A 27279-nucleotide genomic window follows, 5' to 3' on the forward strand; every position below is an offset into this window, starting at 1 on the left:
ATCATTGTCCTGTTGGAAGGTCCAATTCCGCCTAAGATTCAGCTTCCTCACATAAGGCTTGATGTTTTCTCCTAGGGTTTCCTGACTCTTAATTACCTTGTTACCCACTACATGCTGCATGTTTCTAGCACCAAGTCATCACCATGCTTCACTGTAAGCAGGGTGTTCTTGTCTGCATTTGCTTCATTCTTCCTCTCTCACACATACTGCTGATCCATAGACCAAGAAGTTCCAGTTTTGTTTAATTCAGAACAAAATCCCCAAACTTCTGTCGCTTACTTATATGGTTTTAAGCATGGGATATTTTTTGGAGCTGACTTTTCTTGTGTTTTTGGAATCAATAAAGGTGTAAGTCTTGGAGTGTCTACTGTGTAGACTGAAACCTCAGTGCCTGCAGCCACAAAATCTTCCTGCAGGTGTTTTGCAGTTGTAAGGTGCCCAAGTGAGATACTCGTGGGTGAGCTGCTGTAGCTTCTGCACACACTGGCACCCTACAGGAAAATTGTGTCACATTTCCAGTTTGCTGTTAGGTGTTGGGTGCATCACACTCACTTGTGGGCCTTAGGCCTCCGCTGAATCCAGACTTCTATCTTTCGGAACTGCCGCACACAATCGAGGGGACACCAAATGCTTTTCAACAGTCAAACCTTTACTAAACAGTTTACAGTCATTACTGTGAAACATACGGGATAGGGCACAACAGGTTACAGTCTTTCCCTCAGGTACCGGACATAGCTTCAGCTCTAGCACTCGTTTCCGATAAAGTATCCCTCCTCCTGCTGTCTTCAGTACCTCTAACGGATCCCTCTTTAGCAATGGCAGTGCACCCGGATTTCATCATCCTCTGCCTCTGAGGATCCGTGTCCATCTGTCCCTGCAAGCCTTCAGGTGCGATGTGCCCAATGGCCCCGGCAGCAATCTCGAGGTCCCAGGCCTGACTAATGAATCCACATTGAGGAGTTGTATAGCAATCCACTGCCCCGACTGATAGGTCTATGTTGGCCCTAGTAGCCCACTGCACTGGAACTCCACTAAGAACTTGCTTAACCCCTTAAGCCCCGCGGGTGGTTTGCACGTTAATGACCGGGCCAATTTTTACAATTCTGACCACTGTCACTTTATGAGGTAATTACTCTGGAACGCTTCAACGGATCCCCCTGATTCTGAGATTGTTTTTTCGTGACATATTGTACTTCATGATTGTGGAAAAATTTCTTCGATATCACTTGCGTTTATTTGTGAAAAAAACAGAAATTTGGCGAAAATTTTGAAAATTTTGCCATTTTCAAAATTTGAATTTTTAAGCCCTGAAATCAGAGCGATATGTCACACAAAAGAGTTAATAAATAACATTTCCCACATGTCTACTTTACATCAGCACAATTTTGGAACCAAAATTTTTTTTTGTTAGGGAGCTATAAGGGTTAAAAGTTGACCAGCGATTTCTCATTTTTCCAACAAAATTTACAAAACCATTTTTTTAGGGACCACATCACATTTGAAGTCACTTGGAGAGGTCTTTTTGACAGAAAATACCCAAAAGTGACACCATTCTAAAAACTGCACCCCTCAAGGTGCTCAAAACCACATTCAAGAACTTTATTAACCCTTCAGGTGCTTCACAGGAATTTTTTGAATGTGGAAGAAAAAAATGAACATTTAACTTTTTTCACAAAAATGTTACTTTAGACCCAATTTTTTTTATTTTCACAGGGGTAACAAGAAAAAATGGACCCCAAAATTTGTTGTGCAATTTCCCCTGGGCACGCAGATACCCAATATTTGGGGAAAAAACACTGTTTGGGCACACGGCAGGGCTCGGAAGGGAAAGAGCGCCATTTGACTTTTTGATTGTAAAATTTGCTTGAATAATTAGCGGACGCCATGTTGTGTTTGGAGAGCCCCTGTGTGCCCAAACTTTGGAGCTCCCCCACAAGTGACCCCATTTTGGAAACTAGACCCCCCAAGGCACCTTTATAGATGCATAGTCAGCACTTGGAACCCCCAGGTGCTTCACAAATTGATTCGTAAAAATGAAAAAGTGAAAAAAAAAACACTTTTTCATTTTTACGAATCAATTTGTGAAGCACCTAGGGGTTCCAAGTGCTCACTATGCATCTAGATAGGTGCCTTGGGGGGTCTAGTTTCCAAAATGGGGTCACTTGTGGGGGAGCTCCAATGTTTGGACACACAGGGACTCTCTAAATACAACATGGTATCCGCTAACAAATTGAATGGAAAATCGGCTCAAATTGTTAGCGGACACCACATTGCGTTTGGAGAGCCCCTCTGTGCCCAAACTTTGGAGATCCCCCACAAGTGACCCCATTTTGGAAACTAGACCCCCCAAGGCACCTTTCTAGATGCATAGTGAGCACTTGGAACCCCCAGGTGCTTCACAAATTGATTCGTAAAAATGAAAAAGTGTTTTTTTTTTCCACTTTTTCATTTTTACGAATCAATTTGTGAAGCACCTGGGGGTTCCAAGTGCTCACTATGCATCTAGATAGGTGCCTTGGGGTGTCTAGTTTCCAAAATGGGGTCACTTGTGGGGGAGCTCCAATGTTTGGGCACACAGGGACTCTCCAAATGCAACATGATATCCGCTAACAAATTGAGCCGACAATTTGTTAGCGGATATCATGTTGCATTTGGAGAGTCCCTGTGTGCCCAAACATTGGAGCTCCCACACAAGTGACCCCATTTTGGAAACTAGACCCCCCAAGGCACCTATCTAGATTCATAGTGAGCACTTGGAACCCCAGGTGCTTCACAAATTGATTCATACAAATGAAAAAGTGTTTTTTTTTTCACTTTTTCATTTTTACGAATCAATTTGTGAAGCACCTCGGGGTTCCAAGTGCTCACTATGCATCTAGATAGGTGCCTTGGGGGGTCTAGTTTCCAAAATGGGGTCACTTGTGGGGGAGCTCCAATGTTTGGGCACACAGGGGCTCTCCAAACGCAACATGGCGTCCGCTAACAATTTGAGCCGATTTTCCATTCAATTTGTTAGCGGGCACCATGTCGCGTTTGGAGAGCCCGTGATGTGCCTAAACAGTGGAGCTCCCCCACAAGTATCCCCATTTTGGAAACTATACCCCTCAAGGATTTTATTAAGGTGTATAGTGAACATTTTGAACCCAGAGGTACGGCACAGAATTTGTTTACATTAGGTCATCATAATGAATAAGTTGTCATTATTCTTGAGCGCAAGTGCTCGCTACTTGAGTTTGCATCGGGTACTCAAGTATGCACCATGTACAGCGTGTGCTCGAGTGACGTGCTCGAGTCCCTGCTCCGCATGTTTCACGGTTATTAGACACCCAAAAAAAAACATGCGGGGATCGCTCGTGCATGGCAGTCAATCCCCGTAAAGTTTTTTGGCCACGAAGCATATGGGGCAGAGACTCGAGCATGTCACTCAAATACCCACGATACTCAATGCATACCAGAGCACCCGATGCAAACTCAAGTAGTGAGCACTTGCTCTCAACACTAGTCGCCATATCGTCATCTTTTTTTCTTACTTTTGAAAAAAATCCCAACCCCAGCCCTAACCCTAGCACAACCCTAGCCCTAGCACAACCCTAGCCCTAGCACAACCCTAGCCCCAGCACAACCCTAGCCCCAGCACAACCCTAGCCCCAGCACAACCCTAGCCCCAGCACAACCCTAGCCCCAGCACAACCCTAGCCCCAAACCCAGCCCTAACCCTAGCCCAATCCTAACCCAAGAGTTTATTTTTGACGCTGTTCCTTGTGCGGTATAAGTGATTAGACGACTTTATTCTTCGGGTCGGTGTGATTACAGCAATGCCAGAATCATATGGGGTTTTTATGACTGACAGCTGTCACACACTAAAAGACGCATTTTTTGTAAAATCTAGTTTTTGCATCGCCATATTTTAAGAGCTATAATTTTTCCAGATTTTGGCAGACAGTCATGTGACGGCTCGTTTTTTGCGGGATGACTTGACGTTGTTATTGGTGCCATTTTCAGGCACGTGACATTTTTTGATCGCTTTCTATTCCGATTTTTGGGAGGCAGAATAAACAAAAACCAACAATTCAGGAATTGTTTTTTTTTTTTTTTTTATTCTGTTCCGCGTGTGGTAAAATTGATGAGGTAGCTTTATTCTTCGGGTCAGTACGTTTACAGCGGTACCACATTTGTATCATTTTTCTATGTTTTGGCGCTTATACACAATAAAAGCTATTTTATAGAAAAAAATATTTTTTAACATAGCTTTATTCTGAGAGCTATAACTTTTTTATTTTTCGGCTGATGGAGCTGTATGGCGGCTTGTTTTTTGCGGGACGAGATGACGTTTTCAGCTGTATCATTTTTATTTATATGCGTCTTTTTGATCGCGTGTTATTCCACTTTTTGTTTGGCAGTATGGTGATAAAGCATTGTTTTTTGCTTCGTTTTTTTTTTTTTTTTTTTACCGTGTTCACTGAAGGGGTTAACTAGTGGGACAGTTTTATAGGTCAGGTTGTTCCGGACGCGACGATACCAAATATGTGTACTTTTATTGTTTTTTTTTTGTTGTTTTTTTTTTATAATAATATTTATTGATGGGTACATTATATTTTTATTTTTGGTGTATTATTTTTTTTATAATATTTTTGCACATTTTTTTTTTTTTTCCACTTTCACACAGTTTATACACTTTATTACTTTGTCCCTGGGACTGGGACTTTCACTTTTTTTTTTCTGATCGCCTGCATGGCACAGGAATGAAGCACCATCCCTATGCCATGAAGGCTGTCAGAAGTGCACAGTGTGAAGATTGCTTGGAGATGCACTGCGCATGCCCAAGCAATCTTCCTGCTCTCTGGTGACCCGGATGTTGTCATGACGACATCGGGTCGTCATGGCAACACCCGGGAAGCCTTTGCAGACTGCGCTGGAAGCCGGAAGAGGAGGTTAGTATCGCCGATCACCTCCCCTTGCCCCCGCAATGCCGCGATCGACTTCGATCGCAGCATCGCAGGGGTTAATGTGCTGGGAGCGGTGCAGGACCGCTCCCTGCACATAGTACCGGGTGTCAGCTGTGACAATCAGCTGACACCCGGCGGCGATCGCGCCCGCACAGCCTGTGTGCGCGCGCGATCGCCATGACGTACTAATACGGGTCTGGCTCTTAAGTCCCAGGGCACAGACGCGTATTAGTACGTCAGATGTTATTAAGGGGTTAAACCTCCCTCTACTCCTAACCACCCATAACCAGGAAGTACCTCTCTTTTTATTAACACTACTCACCTCTCATCTGTGGGCATGTACCTAACATTAACTATTTCTTATCTGTCTCCTATCTCTGCAGTACATTAATAATAATCCATGCTCCCTTTTATATATAAAAACACTTATCTTTATACACTATCATGGGGTTTCTTCATTTGCCTCACCATTCTACACATTTCCACAACACATTACATTAGGATTATACACTTACACATTAAATGATAAAACCCATAACATTGTTCACATTACACATATGCATACAGCGGCTGTCTTCAGGGTAGGGACGGGGTAAGACAGTCGACATCCTCACAGTCACTCAAGGATTTTTACTACCTGGCTTCTCAGGAATCTAGAGGCAGCTGGTGATAGCCTCTCTCTGCTACATCCAAGAAGTGTAGAAACGGGAGGCAATTTCCCATTAAGAATAGGTTTAGATCCTTCTGGAATGCTGTCAAAAGTTGAGGGTTGAATCATTTTGATTGCAACTGTAAATCTGAATGCTAAATGCTGTATTTAGGTCAGGCTTCCTTCAAGTCCATTTTATTTATTTTTTTAAATAATTTAACTTTTATTTATTTCAAACTAATAGACAAATTAGAGGAAACTTGGAAAATAAAGAAAGGTTTATTGGTTTAATTACAGGTATATACAGAATAAATACATTCATTTCATTTTGGGAATTATGTGTATGCCATGCTTTTACTATTTATGATCCAGAAGAAATCCTCTCAGTATACTGAAAAGTTGGGAATATCAATTTATTTTTCTTAGACTTGCTGAGACAGGAGACAAAGCATAATCTGTCTGTACATGAACCAGCCTACATGTTAGTTCAATGTTGGGATATGATCCACAGCAACCCAATAAGATACAAAACAATTCTTTTCCACCTATTTCTATATCCACTATTGCAGAATTCCATGCTATTTACTCTAGGAACACATTTGACTATTAAAAGTGATAAAAAAAAATTGTTAAACTATTACAAACCAAGAACAGCTCCCAGCTTGTATGCCAAATGCATACATAGAGTGTCACGCTGTCTCAGCGAACAGGAGGTCAGGGGCCTGAGCTGTCCCTAAACGGGGGCCCTGACTAATCCCTCAACCTGGAGGTACTGTTAATGGTACAGAGGTCCAGGCCGCCAGCGTAACCCTAAACTCCTGAATATCCCTGAACCACAGTAATCTAGTCCTGAGAAGGACCCCGATCACAACAATGGGGAACAGGATAGAAAATGCCCAAAACACAGTACTAGACAAACGAGACAGTGCAAGGGGAAAACCAAAAACCACCTTGCATACAAAAACTCACACCACAATTACAGAGGGAACAACAACAGGTTAGGAGAGAAATGATAAAGGGAGGAAGGGAAGAAACCACACCGTATACTCTTCGCTCCGAACTCCACCAAACAACGATCCGCTCTGAAGGTCTGCAAGAAATGCTTTCACCGACAACTTCCCTATCAGACCAGCAGGTATTTGAAGGTATCCCAATACTGCAGCATTAACTGCAGCTGGGCGAGGCTGAGCCTCGTCAAGCACAGAGAGAGAGAATTAATTCCCTCACAACCAAAAAACACAAAGCACCAAAAACTCAGCTGCAAGAAGTCAGACTGTGTAGTCGCGACGATCTTCGTGGCGACACACCCATGACAGTACCCCCCCCTTCTACGAGGGGCCTCCGGACCCTCAGGGCCAGGTTTATCCGGGTGAGTCGTGTGGAAGGCCCGAATTAACCGGTCTGCGTTAATATCTGACGCAGGAACCCAAATTCTCTCCTCAGGACCACACCCTTTCCAATGAACCAGGTACTGAAGGGACCGGCGACTAAAACGTGAATCGATGACTTTCGAAACCTGAAACTCCAAATTTCCATTGACCACCACTGGAGGAGGAGGTAAAGGTGACTGTATCATTGGCGCCACATACCTCTTAAGCAAAGATCTGTGGAACACGTTATGAGTTTTAAACGTAGGGGGGAGGTCAAGACGGAATGCCACCGGATTAATTATAGAACTGATCCTGTACGGCCCGATGAACCTGGGACCCAGTTTCCAGGAGGGAACCTTGAGTTTTATATTCTTGGTAGACAACCATACCCGATCGTTCACACTTAGGTCCGGACCAGACACTCTCCTCCTATCAGCCATACGTTTGTATCGGTTCCCCATAGTACTCAGATTATTCAGTACCCCTCTCCATACTGAAGCGAGTGATGACGAAAATCGTTCCTCCTCAGGAACCCCCGAAGAGCCCCCTCTCCTGAAAGTACAAAACTGGGGGTGAAAACCATATGCCCCAAAAAACGGGGACTTACCAGTGGATTCGCTCCGCCTATTATTAAGAGCAAACTCCGCCAGAGGTAAGAAAGAAGCCCAGTCCTCCTGGTTCTCTGACACAAAACACCGGAGATATGTCTCCAAACTCTGGTTCAGACGTTCCGTCTGACCATTGGTCTGAGGATAAAAAGCCATGAGAACGATAAATGCATCCCCCGCCGAGTACAAAAAGCCTTCCAGAATTTGGACACAAACTGAGACCCCCGATCCGACACCACATCGGAGGGTACCCCGTGAAGCCTCACAATCTCTCCAATGAACACCTGCGCAAGAGTTTTAGCATTAGGAAGAGCAGGAAGAGCGATAAAATGTGCCATCTTGCTGAACCTGTCTACTACAACGAGTATGACCGTTTTACCCGAGGATGGCGGGAGGTCCGTAATAAAGTCCATAGACAGATGAGTCCAAGGACGCTCCGGGATCTTCAAAGGTAAGAGGACCCCAGACGGACGGGTATGTGGGGTCTTAGAGCGCGCACAAACCCCACAGGGCGCAACAAAAGTTACCACCTCCTTATGTAAGTTAGGCCACCAAAACCGACGCGAGAGGAGATCCACAGTTGCTTTACTCCCTGGGTGTCCTGCCAAAGCTGAGTTATGGTGTGCCTCGATCACCTTTTGTCGTAGCTGATCTGGAACAAACAGTCTCCCTGGAGGTCCAACAGGGGCGTCCCCCTGAGCCTCCAATACCTCCTCCTCAAGCTCAGAGCATACTGCCGACACCACCACCCCCTCTTGAAGGATAGGAACCGGATCATCCGTATTCCCGGCCCCGGGGAAACTACGAGATAAGGCATCCGCCTTCACATTTTTTGACCCAGGACGATATGTAACGACAAAATTAAACCTGGTAAAAAACAACGACCACCTGGCTTGTCTGGGATTCAGACGTTTTGCGGACTCCAGATATAGCAGGTTCTTGTGATCGGTGATGACGGTGACCGGATGGACTGCCCCCTCCAAAAAATGGCACCACTCCTCAAAAGCTAACTTAATGGCCAAGAGTTCCCTATTGCCGACATCGTAATTCCTCTCAGTGGACGACAATTTTTTGGAGAAAAAAGTGCACGGACGCCACTTACCAGGGGACGAACCTTGTGACAAAACTGCTCCCACCCCTACCTCAGAAGCGTCTACCTCTACAATGAACGGCTGTGACGCATCAGGTTGAATGAGTATGGGTGCCGAGGCAAAACATTTTTTCAAGGAGGAGAATGCTTGACAAGCCTTGTCAGACCACCTAGAAAAATCCATCCCCTTTTTTGTCATGTCTGTGAGAGGTTTAACCATGGATGAGAAATTACGAATGAATTTCCGGTAATAATTAGCAAACCCCAGGAAACGTTGTAGTGCCTTAAGATTCTCAGGCAGATCCCACTCAAGAACTGCCCGCACTTTCCCTGGGTCCATACGAAAACCGGAAGCTGACACCAGGAAACCTAAAAACTGGAGTTCCTGTACGGCGAACACACACTTCTCCCATTTGGCGTACAGTTTATTATCCCGCAAGATCTGTAACACCTGCCTAACATGCTCCTGATGAGACACAAGATCAGGCGAGTAAATTAAGATGTCATCCAGATATATGACCACAAACTGACCCACCAGGCGGCGAAAAATGTCATTAACAAAGTGTTGGAACACCGCCGGGGCATTAGTCAGACCGAATGGCATGACAAGGTTCTCATAATGCCCCTCCGGAGTGTTAAACGCCGCCTTCCACTCATCCCCCTCCTTCATCCTAATCAGATTGTACGCCCCCCTGAGATCCAACTTAGATAACCATTTGGCGCCCACGATCTGATTAAAGAGATCGGGGATAAGTGGGAGTGGATACGGATCTCGGACTGTAATCCGATTAAGTTCACGGAAATCCAGGCAAGGGCGTAGGCCTCCATCTTTCTTCTTCACAAAGAAGAACCCCGCGGCCACCGGGGAAGATGAAGGTCTAATATGCCCCTTAGCCAGACTCTCTGAAATATAATCCTTCATGGCCTGCCTTTCCGGACCAGATAGGTTATACAACCTAGATTTAGGTAACTTGGCCCCAGGGAGCAATTTTACAGAACAGTCATACACGCGATGAGGAGGTAGTTCCTGACACCCTTTCTCCGAGAATACATCCTCAAAGTCCGCCAGAAATGGAGGTAAGACCCTAGGAGTGACAGCACCGATGACCGTATTCATGCAGTTTTTATTACAGAATTCACTCCATTGGCTTATCTCCCTGGATTGCCAATTAATAACCGGATTATGCTTAGTTAACCAAGGAAGGCCCAACACAATAGGAGTGGGAAGACCCTCCAACACGTAACAAGACAACAGTTCTTTATGTATCGCCCCCACTTGAAGATTTACGTTATGCACCACTTGCAAAAAACTTCCCTGACCGAGAGGCCTGGCGTCGATCGAAAATATGGGGATGGGTTTAGCCAACATATTCAATAGCATACCTTGAACCCGGGCAAACCGAGCGTCCACCAGATTAGCCCCGGCCCCACTATCTAGAAGAACAGATATCCTCTCAGTTCTCTTACCCACCACCACCTCCGCCGGTACGAGAAACTGAGACGAACCTAGGGACGAAATACCTACTCCCAGATTGCCGTCCACCACACAACCTGGGATCAGTAGTTTTCTGACGACTCTTTACTCTGCAAAGGACGGGATGGACACCCCCCAATAAAATGTCCCTTTCTCCCGCAGAAGAAGCACCTTCCAGTCTTGTGGTGCACCGCCGGTCCCCTCCCCCAGAATGATGTCCCTCCTAGCTGCATAGGCTCCTCTGGACTGACCAGGGGAAGCTCCATATGAGGGGACCTTGTAGGAGGTGGAGTCATCCCAGGGGGCGGAGTTATCCCGCACCTCTCCCGAAGCCGTCTGTCAGTGCAAATAGCAAGGGCCATAGCGGCTTCCAGAGAGGCGGGAGAGTCATACTGTGCCAACACATCCTTTAATTTGCCAGATAACCCTTGACAAAACTGGCTCCTAAGAGCCGGGTCATTCCACTGGGTGTCCGTGGCCCACCTACGGAACTCCGAACAGAATTCCTCCGCCGGACGATCTCCCTGGTGGATCCTACGTAACTTAGATTCAGCAAGGGAGATCTGATCCGGGTCATCATATACGAGTCCCAGAGCAGCGAAAAACCTATCCACTGACTGGAGAGGCGGGGAGCCCGGGGGAAGAGAGAACGCACAAGATTGTGGGTCCCCTTGTAGAAGCGAGATGACAATTCCCACCCTTTGCTCCTCACTCCCCGAAGACCGAGGCCGCAGCTGAAAGTACAACTTGCATGCCTCCCGGAAAACAAAAAACTTGTCCCGCCCCCCAGCGAACCTGTCAGGGAGAGCTACTGTAGGTTCTGGTCCGGCTTGCTCCAGGGGACACAAAACCTTGGACTTAACGTCCGCCAACTCCATGGACAAACTCTGCAACTGCCGAGCTAGACTGGCAACTGGATCCATGGTGGTTGGAAAAAAAAATTTTTTTTTTTTTTTGTCGGTCGGTGAAAATGTCACGCTGTCTCAGTGAACAGGAGGTCAGGGGCCTGAGCTGTCCCTAAACGGGGGCCCTGACTAATCCCTCAACCTGGAGGTACTGTTAATGGTACAGAGGTCCAGGCCGCCAGCGTAACCCTAAACTCCTGAATATCCCTGAACCACAGTAATCTAGTCCTGAGAAGGACCCCGATCACATCAATGGGGAACAGGATAGAAAATGCCCAAAACACAGTACTAGACAAACGAGACAGTACAAGGGGAAAACCAAAAACCACCTTGCATACAAAAACTCACACCACAATTACAGAGGGAACAACAACAGGTTAGGAGATAAATGATAAAGGAAGGAAGGGAAGAAACCACACCGTATACTCTTCGCTCCGAACTCCACCAAACAACGATCCGCTCTGAAGGTCTGCAAGAAATGCTTCCACCGACAACTTCCCTATCAGACCAGCAGGTATTTGAAGGAATCCCAATACTGCAGCATTAACTGCAGCTGGGCGAGGCTGAGCCTCGTCAAGCACAGAGAGAGAGAATTAACTCCCTCACAACCAAAAAACACAAAGCACCAAAAACTCAGCTGCGAGAAGTCAGACTGTGTAGTCGCGACGATCTTCGTGGCGACACACCCATGACATAGAGCTCCATTCATCTGATGGAGGTGAAAAGAGTCCTCTTAGCTTTTATAGGGTTGGAGTACACCAGCATGCCCGATAGTTAAGCTATCATCAGAAAATGACCTATTGTTTAAATGAGATTTTTGTGTAACACTTATTTTTTTGTTATTTGGCAATTTGGCAACTTGCTTCGCCTTCAGCAGGGGAATCGGTCAGTAGAGACGTATAGCTCCAAATTCCACAGATGGGCAACTGATACAAAATCGAATGACCCAGCTCTTAGAAGCCAATTTTGTCAGGGCCTTACTAAAAGGTTGAAAGATGCTTTGGCAGTGTATGAAACCCCAAAGTCCTTGGAGGCTGCCATGTCTTTAGCTATACTTGTTGATAGACGCCTTTGGGATAGGTGGGTGAGACCACCTTCTCCGGAGCCTTCTTTTCGGGGTAATGCCCCTTTGCTGGGGGAGCGGTCTGGGGGTGAACCAGTACTAGGGGAGAAGGAAGAATCCATGCAGTTAGGAGGTGCCTCTGCATCGTACGTTTCCCCTGAGATCCGCAAAAAAGGGTGTTTTTTTTTGTAGAAAAAGGGACATTATATTGGGGCCGGTCCCTCGATTCCTAAGCAAAAGGAGACTCGATTAACTCTTGGTAGTCTGGAGTTGGATAATCAATGGGTGCATTTATCTTCAACTTACAGTTCTCGGTCTGTCCTGACAGCAGAGGTGGTGCTAGAGAGCAAGACTGAGAAAGTTTCTGTGTTTGTTGACAGTGGAGCTGGAATCAGCATGGTTGATGCTGAGTTTGTGAGAACTCATGATTTTGCTTGCTGTATATCTATCTTTGCCATCGACTCAGCGCCACTTGCACAGAAAGCATTTACACAGATTGTACATAATGTAAGACTGAGGGTGGGGTCGGTTCATTGTGAGATAATTCCTTGCTATGTCCTGGACGGTCTTCCCACTGCAATTGTACTGGGTCTTCCCTAATTGGTGAAACATAACCCTTTGGTGGATTGGCAATCCAGAGAGTGGGGAGATTACTGCCATGACAACTGTTTGAATATTTCCCTTTCTACAGTCTCTACAGAGACCTTACCTGCATTTCTGTCTGATTTTGAGGATATATTTTCGGAGAGGGGGTGTCAGGATTGGCCTCCTCATCGTGCATATGACTGTCCTATTAACCTGACCCCCGGAGCTAAAGTACCGAAGTCCATACCCTCTGCAAAATGAAAATAAATGTATCTAGTTTATACAATGTGATTTTCTTGATTTTTTTGGGGGGGGGATATTCTATCTCTCAATGTTAAAACTTACCCTTAAAAATTATAGACTGTTCATGTCTTTGTTAGTGGGCAAACTTATAAAAACAGCAAGGGATCAAATAATTGTTTCCTTCACTGTATGCCTTGCAGTATGTTTTTCTTTAAAATGGGACCCTATGGGGCAACGTATGCAATTCTATGCCTATACAGTGGCATATGTTTGCATATATTGCAGCTTTCTGTCTAAGGTGTACATCTGAAAATCTTCTTGATGCACAGTATTGTGCAAAAGTTTTAAGCAGATGTGGATAAAATGCTGCAAGAATTAAGTAAGTAAGAATGCTTTCAAAATAGAAGTACTAACATACTAACAGTTTATTTTTTTGCCAATTAACAAAATGCAAAGTGGATGTACAAAAGAGAAATATAAATCAAATCAATATTTGGTGTGACCATCCTTTGTCTTCAAAACAGCACAGCAAGTACACTTGCACTTTGTCAGGGATTTTGTAGGATTTTAGTCAGGTGAATGAGTGACCAATTACACCAATATAGGAGCTAATAATCATCATTTTCATATGTAGGTTGAAGCTCAGTCATTAACTGAAACAGCTATGTATGTGGCTTAAAACTGGGTAAGGAACAGCCAAACTTTCATACAAAGGTCAGGTTTTGGGAGACAGTTTCATATCACAGATTATACACCATCGCAAGACTGAACAAGACACAAGGTAGTTATACAACATCAGCAAGGTCTCTCCCAGGCAAAAATGTCATAGCACACTGGAATTCCAAAATGTGCTGTTCAAGCTCTTTTGAAGAAGCGCCAAGAAATGGGCAACATTGATTACTGTAAATGCAGTGGTCGATCAATAAAATTTAGTGCAGCAGTACTTCTCTTCAAAATTGTAAGATATCCAGCAGTGCCATCAGCTCAGAACTGGCAGTAAACTGTGGGACTCAATTACACCAATCTGCTGTTCTGAGACGTCTGGCCAGAACTGACCTTAAGAGAAGAATTGCAGCCAAAAAGTCATATCTTCAACATGGAAACAAGGCCAAGAGGCTCAACTATACACAAAAACATAGAAACTGAGGTTCAGAAAAAAGGCAGGAGATGCTCTGGACTGATTTGTCAAAGTTTGAAATATTTGGCTATAACAGAACACAGTTCATCAAAGGACTGGCGAGAAGTAAAATAATGTGTGGCAGCAGGTAACAGTGAAGTGAAGCATGCTGAAGGTTCTGGTGACCTAAATGCTGAGGAATACAGGCAGATACTAATCCATCATGAAATATCATCAGGGAAGCATCTGATTAGGTAGTTTTTCCGGCTACAGAATACATTTGGAACAAACATACAGCCAATGTCATTAAGAACAATCTTCAGCGTTAAGAAAAACAAGGCATTATGGAAGTTATGATATTGCCCCCAAAATATCCCTGATCATCGAATCTGTCTGGGATTACATGGCAAGAAAGAAGAATTTGTACAAGCCTACATCCACAGAAGATCTGTGATTAGTTTTCCAAGATTTTTGGAACAACCTCCTTGCCGAGTCCCTTTTAAATCTGTGTAGTGTACCTGGAAGAATTAATGCTGTTTTGAAGGAAAGAGTGGTCACACCAAATATTGATTTGATGTAGATTTCTCTTGTACTCCTTTTTTTGCATTTGACCTTTAGGTGTTACTGCTGCTTTAGCCCATCATGAAGAAGTATACAGTGGGTATGGAAATTATTCAGACCCCTTTAAATTTTTCACTCTTTGTTTCATTGCAGCCATTTGGTAAATTCTAAAAAGTTCTTTTTTTTTCATTAAAGTACACTCTGCACCCCATTTTGACTGAAAAAAAACAGAAATGTAGAAATTTTTGCAAATTTATTAAAAAATAAAAACTGAAATATCACATGGTCATAAGTATTCAGACCCTTTGCTCAGACACTCATATTTAAATCACATGCTGTCCATTTCCTTGTGATCCTCCTTGAGATGGTTCTACTCCTTCATTGGAGTCCAGCTGTGTTTAATTAAACTGATAGGACTTGATTTGGAAAAGCACACACCTCTCTATATAAGACCTCACAGCTCATAGTGCATGTCAGACCAAATGAGAATCATGAGCTCAAAGGAACTGCCGAAAGAGCTCAGAGACAGAATTGTGGCAAGGCACAGATCTGGCCAAGGTTACAAAAGAATTTCTGCATTGCTCAAGATTCCTAAGAGCACAGTGGCCTCCATAATCCTTAAATGGAAGAAGTTTGGGACCACCAGAAGTCTTCCTAGACCTGGCCGTCCAGCCAAACTGAGCAATCGTGGGAGAAGAGCCTTGGTGAGAGAGGTAAAGAAGAACCCCAAGATCACTGTGGCTGAGCTCCAGAGATGCAGTAGAGAGATGGGAGAAAGTTCCACAAAGTCAACTATCACTGCAGCCCTCCACCAGTCGGGCCTTTATGGCAGAGTGGCCCAACGGAAGCCTCTCCTCAGTGCAAGACATATGAAAGCCAGCATAGAGTTTGCTCAAAAACACATTACGTACTCCCAGACTATGAAAAATACAATTCTCTGGTCTGATGAGACGAAGATAGAATCTTTTTGGTGATAATTCTAAGCGGTATGTGTGGAGAAAACCAGGCACTGCTCATCACCTGCCCAATACAATCCCAATAGTGAAACATCGTGGTGGCAGCATCATGATATGGGGGTGTTTTTCAGCTGCAGGGACAGGACGACTGGTTGCAATTGAAGGAAACATGAATGCGGCCAAGTACAGAGATATCCTGGATGAAAACCTCTTCCAGAGTGCTCTGGATCTCAGACTTAGCCAAAGGTTCACCTTCCCACAAGACAATGACCCTAAGCACACAGCAAAAATAACAAAGGAGTGGCTTCAGAACAACTCTCTGACCATTCTTGACTTGCCCAACCAGAGCCCTGACCTAAACGCAATTGAGCATCTCTGGAGAGACCTGAAAATGGCTGTCCACCAATGTTCACCATCCAACCTGACGGAACTGGAGAGGAACTGCAAGGAAGAATGGCAGAGGATCCCCAAATCCAGGTGTTTTAAAAACTTGTTGCGTTGTTGCATCATTCACAAGAAGACTCATGACTGTAATAGCTCAAAATTGTGCTTCTACTCAATACTGAGCAAAGGGTCTGAATACTTATGACCATGTGATATTTCAGTTTTTCTTTTTTAATAAATTTCCAAAAATTTCTACATTTCTGTTTTTTTTCAGTCAAGATGGGGTGCAGAGTGTACTTTAATGAGAAAAAAATTAACTTTTTAGAAGTTACCAAATGGCTGCAATGAAACAAAGAGTGAAAAATTTTAAAGGGGTCTGAATACTTTCCGTACCCACTGTATACTAGGACTGAAGTTGATCATGTTATTTTTTCCACACCTGCCTAAAACTATTGCATAGTAATGTATTTCTCAGATGTAAGTCTCACAGGACCTAAAGCTGGCTATACACCTTCTATAGCTGTTGGCTGAGCTATCATGCAGCTGTCAGCTCTCTCCTGATTCCCCCATTATTATCCAAGGAAGAGCCGCTGCCAGGCTCCTTTGTCAGCAACTTATCTCCAACTGTCCAATAGTTATAGTAGTACTTGTAGAACACACCAGTCTTATTGATGTGCTATGGAGTACACTGACCTGACTCATCAAGCAACATTTGCCACTTAATGAATCAGGCATGTCTGGCACCCAGTGTGCACTGTCGCCAGAAATGTACACCAGCCGGTGTCGTAACTTATGATAAATTTGATAGGCGGGCATGACAACGCACCATCCTGCCCATGCCCTGACCCTGCAAAGCCCATATTGCCGTAGCTGGCTGGGACTGGCGCGTAAACCCCAAAAATCATAATATTTTTGCACAACTGCTGATTTGCGAAAATATATTGCGACTTATTTCTGGGGTAAGCACCTTAATGATTCGCCACCATAGCCTCCGTTGTAATCTATAAGGGAACATCCAGGAGCGTCCATATACATCAGATGGTGGGCTGATCCTATCAAAATCGGTGGGTTCTGCCGACTTTTATCTAATGTGTATGGGAGAATTAAGAATATCCCTTTAAATGAAACAAGTTCCAAAAATATATTTCTACGCCATCACCATGGGATCCCAAAATGTAATATTAGAAAGGACTTTACACATGTTGGTATTGGTGATTCTTACGCCTAAGCCTTGCAAGTAAATTTCCAGTGATAACAGACAGAAAGCAATATGGAAAGCCAGCATGTGTTTCTCATCTCCAGCGTGTTGGCCATCTCATACACATTTCAGTATGTTCGCATCTGTTGGGTTCCTGGCTTGGATTAACTCCCTGCATCCCAGAGAACCTGGGCAGGGAATGATAATTAGCACAACAATGCCTTCTGTGGCTTTGTATTAGCGAGGGAGATAAACAATAGGATGCAAGGGGTATCAGCAGTCACATGGGTCTTAGGATACTGATAAGCCACAAAAAGAAGCAGCTTATCTGTGTTGCCTCAAGCTTATCAGCTTCCAGTTTATATCCTGCTCAATCCCTACAGAGCTGAGCTGAATTCCAAACACCTCTGTATCCACACAGCCACAGCCAATCACCTTGCTCATATATCTTCAGGCCGCGTAGCGTGAATCCTTTTATTTTACTTGACATTTATTCATAGCAGATCATCATCCCAGAAACGAAAATCAGTTTCAGGAGGCAGACTTGAAGCTGCTTGCAGAATATGCTTCTGGGGCTATATGTGTGTGCATCTAATGTGTCTGGAGCTAGAAGGCAGGCAAAATACTACACGTGGCCCTGGCGAAAAGGTAGATGGTCTGAAGACAAGGTGGCCAGATCACTTACCCTCTCCTGAGGTGTCACATTTTTACCATTTTTTTTACACTGAAAGTGCTCTTCAAAGGTAATGACGCAAAATGGTGCAAACAAGGTTAAAAAAAAATTTTCTACTTGATTCCCAATCTTGAGGTTCATTAATGATAATGCTCCATAAAAATACATAAGTAAGTTATAGGGAGAAAGTTGTATGATATGACGACCAGTCATGAGCGAACATGTTCGCCACTGCTCGGTACTCGCCCGAGCATCTCAGTACTCGAGATGCTCGGAGCTCGCCGAGTATTTGCGCGATGCTCGGGCGGGAGCTCGGCTCCCCTCCCTGCATGTTTGGCATTATTTAGAGCGCCAATTAACATGCAGGGATTGCCTGCCACTCATTGTAATGACTTAGCCATGGTGGTTGTGGCATTACAGTGATTGCCCAAATCGATGGGAACAGTGGTCAGTGAAGCATGAAAAGCCGGCAATTCAGCAGCCACATACAGTTATAACAGTTATAACATCGGTACCCGACAATTTAGAGCAGAGAGTAGAGCATCACACATAGATTAGATAGATAGAAACATCTCAGTCACATATATAATAAGTACAGTGACAGTTTTGGTTACTGTACATGTCATTTAGTGCTAAAATAAAGGATTTATTAAAAAAAAAATTGGCGTGGGGTTCCCCGTAATGTTAGTCTCTAGCGGAGGTTAAGCAGACGGCTGGGGCAGATGTTTGAAGCCTGGGAAGGGGGTAATACCCACGGAGCTTCCCAGGCTACTAATATCAGCCCCCAGCTGAATACCTAGCCTTTACTGGCTATTAAAATGGGGGACCCAAAAAAAATGACGTGGGGTCCCCCTCTTTTAATAGCTAGCAAAGGCTAGGCAAACAGCTGGAGGCTGATATTAATAGCCCAGGAAGGGTGCCATGAATATTGGCCCCCTCCCGGCTAGAAACACCAGCCCTCAGCCGCCCCAGAAATGGCGCATCCGTAGGAGACGGGTGCGTGAAAATCGGAGGGCACTAGTGTGTTCCGAGCGCCCTGCTATGTTTTTCATGCACCCTCCTATATACCCTGCCTGCCTGTCTGCCTATATATTCTGCCTGCCTGACATGTTTCATTGAGCACTGTTCCCATCGATTTGGGCAATTTTTGACCTTCTGCAGACTGCCAGAAAAATGCTCGAGTTTCCTATAAACTTACATTGGGCTCGTTGCTCGGGTCGAGCACCCCAGTATCACGATGTGCTCAGCCCGAGCTTCGAGCACCCGAGCATTTTAGTGCTCGCTCATCACTAATGACGACATGTAATCCGAACTGTGTGAGAACATGACCAGGTCAGTGGCTCATGTCAATACCTAAGCCAGCTACCTTCTCAGACATGGTCGATGTATGTACAGAGAAGGATATTAGCTTAGCTATTAAAGGGAACCTGTCACTTGATTCATCCTGTCATAACCACAGGCTGCATGAATAAGAGCCTGGCTGCACGACTGCAGCTAGGTATATGTTTCTCTGAAACGTTCCAGCAGTAAAGATCCCCATACATATTAGAAAAAAGTCGTATGAACCTGCCAGTTTCATGGAGGCTGGCCAACAGTCTAAGGCTATGTTTACATGTCCAGCAGTGATCAGTGAGAATGGATCCAGCAGCAATCCGTTGGCAAAAATGTTGTGTAGACACAACTTTTTAGTCCGTTTCTAAATAATTGATCTCTGCTGGATTCAGTAAGCAAAAAACGGATCCATTAAAAATTAACGCGGAATAATCCTATTAAAACTAAATAGTTGAGAGATATGATGTACAGTATGTCCACTAATATAAAAAAGCTGACAATTAACAATATATACAAGCCCTACTTATCTTGAAAAAGGCCATAGAATCAAACTTCCAAGATCATTGTTACTGGGTAAACCACAGTCTCAGGAACCAGTAGGTACAGAGTGCCTGGCACATTAGACCCAAACCAACAGGTAAATTTAAAAATAAAGCAGAACATTGCAGTACTTTTCTCACGACATTAAGTACTCTCTGCAGTATTCTCTAATGCCTTCACCTGGGTGTCCTCCTTTTAGACCTACAGCATTGCCCTGGGTGTCCTCCTTTCAGGCCTAGAGCATTGCCTTGGATGTCCCCCTCTCAGGCCTACATAATTGCCCTGGGTGTCCTTCTCTCAGTCCTAGAGCATTGCCCTGGGTGTCCGCCTCTCAGGCCTACAGCATTGCCCTGGGTGTCCTCCTTTCAGGCCTAGAGCATTGCCCTGGGCGTCCTCCTCTCAGGCCTACAGCATTGCTATGGGAGTCATCCTCGCAGGCCTAGAGCATTGCCCTGGGTGTCCTCTTTGCAGGCATACAGGATTGCCCTGGGTGTCCTCCTCTCAGGCCTACAGCATTGCCCTGGGTGTTCTCCTCTCAGACCTACAGCATTACCCTGTGTGTCCTCCTCTCAGACCTACATAATTGCCCTGGGTGTCCTCCTCTCAGGCCTACCGCATTGCCCTGGGTGTCCTCCTTTCAAGCATGCAGCTTTGCTCTGGGTGTCCCCCACTCAGGTCTAGAGCATTGCCCTGGGTGTCCTCCTTTCAGGCCTACAGCATTGCCCTGGGTGTCATCCTCTCAGACCTACATAATTTCCCTGGGTGTCCTCCTTTCAGGCCTACAGCATTGCCCTGAGTGTCCTCCTCTCAGCCCTACACCATTGCCCTGAGTGTCTTCCTTTCAGGCCTACAGCATTGCCCTGGGTGTCCTCCTCTCAGGCCTACAGCATTGCCCTAGGTGTCTTCCTCTCAGGCCTACAGTATTGCCCTGGGTGTTCCCCCCTCAGGCCTACAGCATTGCCCTGGGTGTCCCCCCCTCAGGCCTACAGCATTGCCCTGAGTGTCCTCCTCTCAGCCCTACAGCATTGCCCTGAGTGTCTTCCTTTCAGGCCTACAGCACTGCCCTGGGTGTCCTCCTCTCAGGCCTACAGCATTGCCCTGAGTGTCCTCCTCTCAGCCCTACAGCATTGCCCTGAGTGTCTTCCTTTCAGGCCTACAGCACTGCCCTGGGTGTCCCCCCCTCAGGCCTACAGCATTGCCCTGAGTGTCCTCCTCTCAGCCCTACAGCATTGCTCTGAGTGTCTTCCTTTCAGGCCTACAGCACTGCCCTGGGTGTCCTCCTCTCAGACCTACATCATTTCCCTGGGTGTCCTCCTTTCAGGCCTACAGCATTGCCCTGAGTGTCCTCCTCTCAGCCCTACAGCATTGCCCTGAGTGTCTTCCTTTCAGGCCAGAGCATTGCCCTGGGTGTCCTCCTCTCAGGCCTACAGCATTGCCCTAGGTGTCTTCCTCTCAGGCCTACAGCATTGCCCTGGGTGTTCCCCCCTCAGGCCTACAGCATTGCCCTGGGTGTCCCCCCCTCAGGCCTACAGCATTGCCCTGAGTGTCCTCCTCTCAGCCCTACAGCATTGCCCTGAGTGTCTTCCTTTCAGGCCTACAGCACTGCCCTGGGTGTCCTCCTCTCAGGCCTACAGCATAGCCCTGGGTGTCCTCCTCTCAGACCTACAGCATTGCCCTGGGTGTCCTCCTCTCAGACCTACAGCATTGCCCTGGGTGTCCTCCTCTCAGGCCTAAAGCATTGCCCTGGGTGTCCTCCTCTCAAGCCTAGAGCATTGCCCTGGGTGTCCTCTCAGGCCTACAGCATTGCCCTAGGTATCCTCTTCTTAGGCCTACAGTATTGCCCTGGGTGTCCTCCTCTCAAGCCTAGAGCATTGCCCTGGGTGTCCTCTCAGGCCTACAGCATTGCCCTGGGTGTCCTCCTTTCAGGCCTACAGCATTGCCCTGGGTATCCTCCTCTTAGGCCTACAGTATTGCCCTGGGTGTCCTCCTCTTAGGCCTACAGTATTGCCCTGGGTGTCCTCCTCTCAGGCCTACAGCACTGTTAGTGTCTAATGTATGTATATATAAACATACCTTACATATAAATACCATGAGCTCTTCAAACAGGGCTGCCTATAGACAGAGGCCTATTGCACCTATAGGTAAATTAGATTTCTCACTTTTGTTTGCGCTGCTGTGTTATTAAATGTTCTGGGTCATAGTTCAGCTATGTAAATGTATATAAAACTTACGTGTACTTCTGATTTAAAAAAAAAAAATAACGTGTTTGATTTTATAGTCCTTTGGAACAAGTTTTTTTTGGAAGTTGTGTGCTGAAAGAAATTAGTGTAATATTAAAATGCTGGAATAAAAGAATATTGCCATATTACAATAGCAGAGATGTACGAGCACCACTCATATTTTATGTTTATTGACAGTTTATCATTGCCAATGTGAATGAAGTTCAGCACCGAATCATGGATGAGCTTCAGAATCTAAACTTTATGAAGGAAAATAACAATGCCACTTTTATTGAGAGAAAGCTGAGCTTTGAAAGGAAGAAGACATTATCTCCACTGGTAAGTGATATTTGGTAATATATAGTGACATGGCCAGCTTCAGTCCCAGTGTTTATATGAGTGTATACTTCTTCATGAAGGGCTAAAGCACCAGTGACACCTAGAGGTCATAAGTTAGTACTACTGCTAAATTCTGTTAAAATCCTGCTCTCCATTTAGGATTCACTAAAACATTTCATATAGTTAATGAAGTTTCACACCTAATGCTATTGTGACCGGTCATGGAATGGTTAGCTGGCAGATACTGTTAAAAAGCTACAGCCATTTAAAGGCGGACCTCAGATACCCTATCCCTAGTAGAAAGGCTATCTCACATTACCCAGGACTTCAACTTAAAGCCTCATAGCATTGTGCAAGAGGGATCTTACAACAGAGCATCAAGTGTTCAGGTGGACTCAATGCGAGCAGGTATTACATGGTCACTCAATCATTTGTATGTTCACCATGTAATACCACATTTCGCCTGCAGTGGCCACTGTAGGAGAAATTTGTAGTCATTACTAGCTTTCTACAATGATATCAGCTGATCGCCAGAGGTTTCAGCAGCTGAACCAGTAGCCATAAGCTGGTCGTCAGTGGGTCCTTATTTGGAAAAGGTGGCACAACTCTTTAAAAAGTTGCCACTAAATTGAGGGCCCTTTGTCCCAATTTAAGACACTGAAAAATCAGGCAACTTTCTAGTTTACGGTACCAATATGTAGTAATCGTTTTGTTGTGTAGACTGTCTCCGAAAGAGTGCAGCAATGCAGCAAAGCAACATCTTTATGTTATATAATATGTGATTATGAATTTGGGCTTTAGTCTATTAAAGTACAAAGTAATTAAGTTATGTACATAAAATGAATATATTACAATTACCATGTAATGTCAGGATACATCAATCATGTCACACATGTGATACCTTGTCATTGTCCTCTGGTCATGGAACAGTTAACCCTGCTTTACGCTTTCAGCCAGAATACATCACTGTATAAATTGACAATTTGCATTAGCAATTTTTACAAACCCTTTAGTCAATAATTTCCCTGTTTGTTTTCCATTAAGCCTGAACTACCTCGACAGACCGAGAGCCACAGGTGCAAGCTCTTGTCTACCTATGGTGCGGAGAAAATTTACCAAGCAAAGCGCAAGTGCAACGCTTCCCAGGAACTTGATATAGATCTGTATGAGGGGGAGCTGGTGGCTATTGTGGAGTACAAGGACCCTTTAGGAAGTACTAGCAGGTGGTTCGTGGACACGGGAAGTAAGTAGAAGAACACTCAATCAAATATTGACTTTCTTTTGTGTGTCCACTCTCTCCGCACAGTGGTTTCCTTCTTACTAAGCAACTAGGAAATTACTTTATTTTTATGACTTTGAAAGTTATCATCTCAGCCTCAATCAATAGGCCATGTCTCTAACATGTAAAGTTTCCACCCTCTCCATAAAATGCCTGGACCAAGAGCTGAGCACAGAACCGGTGCTCTGTTTTATACCCTCACATTCTCAGTGTTGCCATCAATCCGTGTTGTTTTTATTCTAAAGTTACAATGCAGATAAAAGAAGATGCATTTCTGTGATGAACTAAGCACATTGCTCTGGATAAACCAATGATACTACAACAGAAATGTTCACCCAGCCAGTGGCTCAGGAGGAAACCCCTACATGTATAGTACAGTGCAAAGTTTTAGGCAAGAGTTGAAAATATGCTGCAGAGTAAGAATGCTTTCAAAAATATTGTTTATTTTTTTATCAATTATCAAAATACAAAGTGAATGAACAAAAAATAAATCTAAATCAAATCAATATTTTGTGTTCCCACCCTTTGCCTTCAAGTCAGCATCAATTCTTCTAGGTAGCTTGCACACAGTTTTTGAAGGATCTTGGCAGGAGGTTGTTCCAAACATCATGGAGAACTAACCACAGATCTGTAGATGTAAGCTTGTGCAAATCCTACTTTCTCTTCATGCAATCTCAGACAGACTCAATGTTCCAGGATTCCTTGTTTTTATTTACGCTGAAGATAGTTTTTACTTACATTGACTGTATGTTTGGTACTTATCCATCAGGCAATGCCATCAGGAAAGCATCTGATTGGCTCCAAATGTATTCTGCTGCAGGAAAATTACCACAAACATACAAAGTCATTAACTTTTTATCATAAAGAAGAACGCGGAGTTCTGGAAGTGATGATATCGACCCACACAGCCCTGATTTCAACATCATCAAATCTGTCTGGGATTTCATGAAGAGGCATTATGATTTGCATAAGCCTACATCCACAGAAGATCTGTGGTTATTTCTCCCAAGATGTTTGGAACAACTTCCCTGTCGAGTGCCTTCAAGAACTGTGTGTAAGTGTATCTAAAATTGTAGTTGTTTTGAAGGTAAATGGTGGTCTCAACAAACATTTATTTGATTTAGTTTTCTTTTCTGCATTTTGTTAATTGATCAAAATAAACTATTAACATTTCTATTTTTTAAAATTTTTTTACTTGGTCACAATTTTTCCATATTTGTCTAAAATGTTTGCAATATATTGTAACTCCTCAGCTGTCAGTGGCAGTAAGTAGCATTGTGCCATAGCATCAACAGAGATGTCAATATTCTACTGAAGCTTGCCACTGAGGTCAATAATATTTCACTACTGATTTAAAGCACCAATCCAGCGTTTTTTTTTAATTTCACCATTGGAGTGGTGCAACTAATGTAAGTTCACTGACCCTAGTCTTATACTTAGCTGCTGTCTTCATCTGTTATCAGCGCTGATCCAACCTCTTGTGACTGCAACTTTTGACTGACTGGAAGTCAGAGGTAACGGTCGCAAGCTCTCAATGTAAGTCTATGAGACCCTCGTTCTGACTTCATTCTGGCTGTCATAGACTTACCTTGAGTTGTGACTTCTGGATCGCCCAGCAAACACTAGAGCTATCTGGAAGAACACAACCTGCAGAAGACTGACCTGATAAAGGATGAATGTAACGCTATTTGCCGGCACCACTGCATGGTTCACTTTCCTCCTCCAGGCAGAGACGCCAGCATACTCACTGCCCTGGCTGCGCGGCGTGCTCCCTGTCTCCTGGTGTTAAAGGAACAAAGCGTGCACATAGTTAAATGCCCTCAGCCAATAGCTGGGAGGCATTTAGTATAACAGTGCACCCGCAAGATGGCTCCCAGACATCTTGTTTAAAAGGCATCCTACCCAATAGGGAGGTGCTAATAGGGAGGTGCTAAGCAAACAAAGTATCATTATGTAGTGTGTAGTCTACTAGTGAGTTCCCCTGGTCTTGGTGTGGCCAATGTCCTGAATCTGAAGTCCCTGGTCCTTGTGCGGCCAGTCTGGAACCTGCATTCCCTGGTCCTAGTGCGGCCTGTGCCTGAATCAGTATCCAAGACTCGTGTGTCTGAACGAATGCCTATCCAGACTGCTACAACCAGTCTCTGAATCAGCCCAGTCTGAGTTTCCGTGTCAGTAACCGTTCTGCAGAGGATCCTGAACCTAGTAGTCTAAACTGAGCCTGAGTCTGTGTCCACGTCAGTAACCGTTCTGCAGAGGATCCTGAACCTCATAGTCTGAACGGAGCCCGAGTTGTATCCGTGTCTGCGAACCTGACTCCAGGTGTGGTACCTGCCGCTCAAGCCTGACTCAACCCTCTGGAGCTACAGTGAACACCAAGTAGCCGTTTATCTACGCCCCTCCTAGTTAAGCCGGCCCCGAAGCACAGTGGGTCCACGAACCACGTGCGCCACCTGCGTGCGTAACAATGAAGACGGCAGGGAACGTAGATTTGTGGCACCACTCCTGCACTGCAATAAAAAAAATGCTGGAGTGGTGCTTTAAGAAATATCAGCAGAATAAGTAATAAAACCCCCACATTACTGAACTGTTAAATCTCCACCGCTCCAAGATTGAGGCTAATCACTGGGCACAGTGGTGATGCCATTAAATACGACTCTGGATCGCTAAGGCTGATGAGGCTCATGATGATTGGCTGATGAGGTCATGTGTCTGTATGACATACTGCAAACAAAACATGGCAAGGAAATTACAGTACTATATATGAGTATCAATGTTGGTGCTACAGGGGCTCTAACATATGAATAAGTGATTTAGAGTGTTTTATATTATTATTAGTTTGGCAATTTTTTTTTTTACTTCTGGAACACGTGGTTTATACTTGAGGAAGATCCATCCAGGGCCAATTCATCATTTGCATTTGTTTTAATTCATTTTTCTTGTTTTATTTTGTGGTATTGATTGACTATTTTTGCGACAAATTCTTCAAAATGACACACATGGTTCGTGAATTTTGCGCAAAATGAAAAATGCTTTTTACGCTTGCCTTTAACTTCTTTTGAAATGTTTTAGCACAAAATGTTCTGCTAAAATGTTACAAAATTTGCTCAAAAATTCCCTGCGTACATAAAATCACTTCGGGGAGTACTGGCGTCAATTTCCACAAAAATTTAACATTTTTTTATAAAGTCGTATGTAAATAATGAATCGGCCAAACAAATCTGTGAATCCTAAGTCACGCTCACACGGAAAAACAATATAAAAAACAGGCAAACACGTCTAAAATAAACCGTCACATCCATTATTCTTACACTTATCCTCTTACATTTCCTTTACAGTACTAGAAGGCTATGTCTATTCATCCTTCCTAAAACCCTATAACCCAGGACGGCAGCAGAAAGATTCATCAGACAGTGCTTTTTGTGAAGAAGATTTTGATGACCTTAGTCTGTTTGTCTCGTCCCGGCCTTCTCGTGATAGAAATAGTCGTGCATCACAGGGAAGTGCTGGAGACAGCAGTCCGTCCTCCAATGGAGACGATGAAAAACATGAAATGAACGAAACGGATACAGACAGTTGTCAAAACAGTGAGGATTGCCATGTAAGTATCTCTATTCCCATTTCTTTAGATACAAATATGGCAGTGACGTCTTATACTTAGTTGTTTTAAAAGGATATGCCCACTAGAATAATGGAGTATATCATTTAGTAAGTGATCAGCAGTCCTCCTCTTACACTTCATAATATTTAT

General features: G+C 44.5%; 1 protein-coding gene across 1 annotated transcript in view; it reads left to right on the top strand.

Annotated features, from left to right (window-relative positions):
• ARHGEF38 (Rho guanine nucleotide exchange factor 38) overlaps positions 1-27279 on the top strand; it is a 185246-nt gene that overhangs the window by 154342 nt on the left and 3625 nt on the right. The window contains exons 11-13 of the mRNA XM_073639497.1: positions 22112-22252; positions 23297-23495; positions 26867-27129. Coding sequence (XP_073495598.1) covers positions 22112-22252; positions 23297-23495; positions 26867-27129 — 603 coding nt within the window. The remainder of the gene's footprint in view (positions 1-22111; positions 22253-23296; positions 23496-26866; positions 27130-27279) is intronic.

This window comes from Phyllobates terribilis, unplaced genomic scaffold, assembly GCF_046119375.1.
Source record: "Phyllobates terribilis strain yellow unplaced genomic scaffold, ASM4611937v1 Scaffold_1__5_contigs__length_1240528914, whole genome shotgun sequence".
NCBI classification, from domain to species: Eukaryota; Metazoa; Chordata; class Amphibia; order Anura; family Dendrobatidae; genus Phyllobates; species Phyllobates terribilis.